Raw genomic sequence first — 5,343 nt, 5'->3', positions numbered from 1 at the left:
CAGGAGATAATCTGATCAGTCTCCGTACTGTGACCCGCGATCAGGATCTCAGGTCACAGCAAGTCAACCCCGGTGAGGAAGGGCAATGGAGGGTAATATCATTACTGTGCATCCACAGGGACTGTCACGACGATAGGTGACAACCATCACCATTGTGGCTGTATATATCATGACGTGGTCACCCCAACTTCCAGGAACACCATCTACACCCCCCGAGATTTGTCATTGCCATACACATCAGGCCAACATGGTGGGCGGCAGCATAGGGGAAGACATGGAGCCCAGCACACTCTCTGAGGAAGGAGAACAGAATGAACAGGGTGTATGGAAGATAGTCCGCCATGTCTTCAGGTTCATACAGAAGGTGATATGTCATCATCGTCATAGGGCCAGGTCAGTGGTGATGACTCTCGGCGCTGAGAATCGGTACACAGACTTAGATAAGGACTCCCCGTGGAGTCATTAAAGTAATGCAGGAAATTGACAGCAGTGCAGTAAAGTGCACCCACCACCCCCATCCAACAAATGTCTATGCAGGTGACAACGTTGTCATCCCTTCCCCCCATGTATAACCAGGAATGGTGACTATAGAGTGCAGGGGTCAGGACTATGTCATATACAGCACAGTGTATAGAGTGCAGGGGTCAGGATGATGCCAGATACAGCACAGTGTATAGAGTGTGGGGGTCAGGACTATGTCATATACAGCACAGTGTATAGAGTGCAGGGGTCAGGATGATGCCAGATACAGCACAGTGTATAGAGTGCAGGGGTCAGGATGATGCCACATACAGCACAGTGTATAGAGTGCGGGGGTCAGGACTATGTCATATACAGCACTGTGTATAGAGTGCGGGGGTCAGGACTATGTCATATACAGCACAGTGTATAGAGTGCGGGGGTCAGGATGATGCCAGATACAGCACAGTGTATAGAGTGCAGGGGTCAGGATGATGCCAGATACAGCACAGTGTATAGAGTGCAGGGGTCAGGATGATGCCAGATACAGCACAGTGTATAGAGTGCAGGGGTCAGGATTATGCCAGATACAGCACAGTGTGTAGAGTGCGGGGGTCAGGATGATGCCAGATACAGCACAGTGTGTAGAGTGCAGGGGTCAGGGGGATGCCAGATACAGCACAGTGTATAGAGTGCGGGGGTCAGGATGATGCCAGATACAGCACAGTGTGTAGAGTGCGGGGGTCAGGATGATGCCAGATACAGCACAGTGTATAGAGTGCGGGGTCAGGAGGATGCCAGATACAGCACAGTGTATAGAGTGCGGGGTCAGGAGGATGCCAGATACAGCACAGTGTATAGAGTGCGGGGGTCAGGACTATGTCATGTACAGCACAGTGTATAGAGTGCAGGGGTCAGGATGATGCCAGATACAGCACAGTGTATAGAGTGCAGGGGTCAGGAGGATGCCAGATACAGCACAGTGTATAGAGTGTGTCTCGGTTGGGGGTATGACAGTCACATGGGTTGCTCAGAGATCTTTGGACAGCCAGTGAGAAAAGGGAGCCGACCTTCCATCATCATATACGGTGTTGGGTCGGTCACATGACCGGCCGTGGTTATTGGTGGAGCTCTTCCCATCTATGACCTCCTCTACTCCCCTATATTGGGGGAGGACTGACGTTGTACATCTCTGCTTTGCAATGAAATGAATGGTCTGTGTGCCGAACTAACACAATTTCCTGTTTCTCTTTCGGCAGATCCTGGCGATCATTTCCATTCTCTTCATTGTATTATCAACAATTGCCTTGTCACTGAATACACTTCCGGAACTACAAGGTCTCGATGAATTCGGACAGTCAACCGACAACCCTCAGCTGGCGCACGTGGAAGCCGTCTGCATCGCCTGGTTCACCATGGAATACCTCCTGAGATTCTTATCTTCACCCAACAAATGGAAATTTTTTAAGGGGCCACTTAATGTCATTGACCTGTTAGCCATCCTCCCATATTACGTCACCATATTCCTAACAGAGTCCAACAAAAGTGTACTTCAGTTCCAGAACGTCCGGAGGGTGGTGCAGATTTTCCGCATCATGAGGATACTGCGGATCCTGAAGCTGGCGCGGCACTCCACCGGACTGCAGTCTTTGGGTTTCACCTTACGGAGGAGTTACAACGAACTTGGCCTGCTCATCCTCTTCTTGGCTATGGGTATCATGATTTTCTCCAGCCTGGTGTTCTTTGCCGAAAAGGACGAAGATGATACAAAATTCAAAAGCATTCCGGCCTCTTTTTGGTGGGCGACCATTACCATGACCACGGTGGGCTACGGGGACATCTACCCTAAAACCTTGCTGGGGAAAATTGTCGGCGGGTTGTGTTGTATTGCGGGAGTGCTGGTGATCGCTCTTCCCATTCCCATCATTGTCAATAACTTTTCAGAGTTCTACAAGGAACAAAAGAGGCAGGAAAAGGCCATCAAGCGCAGAGAAGCTCTCGAGAGAGCCAAACGAAATGGTAGCATTGTGTCCATGAACATGAAAGATGCCTTCGCCCGCAGCATAGAGCTGATGGACGTAGTGGTTGAGAAGACCGAAGACACAAGGAAAGAGAAACTTCAGGATAACCACTTATCACCCACCAAATGGAAATGGACGAAAAGGACTCTATCAGAGACGAGTTCTAACAAGTCCTTCGACACAAAAGAACAAGGTTCTCCGGAGAAGAGCAGGTCCTGCTCAAGTCCCCAAAACCTTAATGTCCAACAGTTGGAGGATATTTACAATAAAATGGCGAAGACGCAGTCTCAGCCTATTCTTAACACAAAAGAAGCCAATCAGTTGGTTAAACAGACAGAGGAGCTGGAGATGGCCACCATCCCTTGCCCAGCTGTCCCTCTGTTGACCACACATAAGGAGGGGATCATCGATATGAGAAGTATGTCCAGCATAGACAGCTTCATTAGCTGCACAGCAGAATTCCCGGAAGTGATTAGGTTCTCGCACAGTCCCCTGGCGGCCCTACCATATAAAACTGGTATCAATACGGGGCAGGATTCGGTGGGCGGCCCTGAAAGATTCTTGAACTTAGACATCAGTGGAGAAAGCTTTAGTGAAATTAGTCCTAAAACTGAAAGAAATCGTCACACTGCGTACATTTTGGAAAGTCCAAAAAGTTTAATGAAAGTTAGGAACCCGTTGCTGCTGAGGTCCCTCAAAGTCAACTTTCGAGAAGGTGACACAAGGACACTGGTGCCTGCACCAAACATCACAAGCTCATCAGATCATAGGCAAAGCCATTCCAAGTTAGACGGTTCCTTCTTTTCTGATCAGTCAGTCCGTAGTCCGGAGACATCTCTGTACACAACGGCCAGCACTAGAACCCCTTCCAGGTCACCAGAGAAACGCATGGCAATCGCGTTCACCTTTCACGATGCCAACGTACACAAGTATATCGATGCTGACACCGATGACGAGGGGCAGCTTCTGGATGGCCTGGATTCTTGCCCCTCCAAAGAGCTGCTGGGGACTATGAGTCCAAAATACAATATCACAAATAGTGTTCATCGAAAACAAAGACAGAGCATCCATCGAACAGAAAAAAACCACTTAGAGGGTGGTGCATTATCCAGTTCCTCCAGGTACTTAGGACAAAACTGCGTTTATTCCACAGATGGGATTACTGGAAGCAGTCGAGAACCCGTCAAGATAGATAACCACATCTCCCCGGAGGTCCAAGTTCTGCCAGGCGGGGGTGGGCACTCTATCACACGCGACCAACGAAACTGACGTGTTAAGACACTGTGAGGAACGAGATGCTCATATGTGCACATTGAGCTTATGCATGGCATTGATAACTAGCATCCTCTCCCATTAGTGTCAGGGAGAGACGGGAGGAAGCCTCGGGGCCACGTCTCCTCTCAACTGGACCGAGCTAGGAGTGTCACCGAGCACTCAGATAGGAAACTGCGGTGACTCCATCTCCTAATAAAAACTTCTTTCTTGAAAGCCATTGTGACCAAATATCCCCCTAAAGACAATGAACGGCTTTTTATTTGATTGTATACAAACTTTGACTGCTTTGAGGTGCAGGTAAGAGGGGAAAAAACACCAAGTTGTGAGATGAGATTTCTCCGGAGTCCCTTCCGCAGATTTCAGATACAGATCTGCGGGACAAAGTGCAGAGCTTCTCCATAGCTAACACAGACAAGGCGAGTTGCATCAGTTGTTCGGGGATTTGTACGCAAACAGCCATGGGAGAGGACTGTGCATTGTCTTAAAGGGGGGTAACTATGGATAATCAGGGCATTACATGGGGGGTGGGGGATCAGAAAAGGCAAACTATCCATTTTGTAGCATATTTACCATTAGCTGCATTTCTCTCCAATATATAGATTACTTTTTCTTTTTTTTTAACCATTTGGAAAACACTTAACATGTTTGCACATTTCGCAGGCTTAAGGAGCTGTAAAGACGGAGCACTTTAAAGTCAGCACCCCCTTCATTTGTGCCTCTAATTGCCATTTGTTTTTCTGTAAGAGAGCATTTACAGGAAATGGTTTGGTCTCCCCAGACCCGCCGCCGATGGGTAACACTGATCCGAGAGGAAGGAGATGTGCGGCCTCGCTCACCACCGAAGCAGCTTTCCCCTCATTTAAAGTGCCGCTAAATTATTCATCCACAATCCGGTGCAGAGGAGACACTTCCATCTGCCTCCCGCCGCTCACGTCCTCGTTTCCTCACTCCGTATTTTAGTGTCAGTGGGCAGAATGTGGCCCTAGAACTGACCTCTTCAGATCCCGTAGAGAAGGGCCCCCCCTTCAGATCTCGTAGAGAAGGGCATTCCCTTCAGATCTCTAGAGAAGTCCCCCCCTTCAGATCCCGTAGAGAAGGGCCCCCCCTTCAGATCTCGTAGAGAAGGGCATCCCCTTCAGATCTCTAGAGAAGGGCCCCCCTTCAGATCTCGTAGAGAAGGCCCCCCTTCAGATCTCTAGAGAAGGGCCCCCCCATTCAGATCTCGTAGAGAAGGGCCCCCCCTTCAGATCTCGTAGAGAAGGGCCCCCCTTCAGATGTCGTAGAGAAGGGGCCCCCCTTCAGATCTTGTAGAGAAGGGCCCTCCCTTCAGATCTCGTAGAGAAGGGCCCCCCCTTCAGATCTCGTAGAGAATGGCCCCCCTTCAGATCTCATAGAGAAGGCCCCCCCTTCAGATCTCGTAGAGAGGGCCCCCCCCTCAGATCTCGTAGAGAAGGCCCTCCCTTCAGATCTCTAGAGAAGGGCCCCCCCCTTCAGATCTCGTAGAGAAGGGCCCCCCCTTCCGATCTCGTAGAGAAGGGCCCCCCCTTCCGCTCTCTAGAGAAGGCCCCCCCTCAGATCTCGTAGAGAG

The 5,343-nt window shown here is 49.9% G+C and overlaps 1 protein-coding gene across 1 annotated transcript; it reads left to right on the top strand.

Moving 5' to 3' along the window:
• The first annotated feature begins 247 nt into the window (after positions 1-247).
• KCNB1 (potassium voltage-gated channel subfamily B member 1) lies at positions 248-4,065 on the top strand. The gene is made up of 2 exons (XM_018574888.1): positions 248-364; positions 1,719-4,065. Exons 1-2 carry the CDS (start codon positions 248-250, stop codon positions 3,747-3,749), a joined length of 2,148 nt encoding a protein of 715 aa, XP_018430390.1. The 3' UTR covers positions 3,750-4,065.
• Positions 4,066-5,343: the final 1,278 nt, after the last annotated feature.

This window comes from Nanorana parkeri, unplaced genomic scaffold, assembly GCF_000935625.1.
Source record: "Nanorana parkeri isolate BGI_ZX_2015 unplaced genomic scaffold, ASM93562v1 scaffold3330, whole genome shotgun sequence".
In the NCBI taxonomy this organism is placed as follows: Eukaryota; Metazoa; Chordata; class Amphibia; order Anura; family Dicroglossidae; genus Nanorana; species Nanorana parkeri.
The sequence above is the reverse complement of the archived record's forward strand: the minus strand, read 5'-3'. Positions and strand labels throughout refer to the sequence as shown.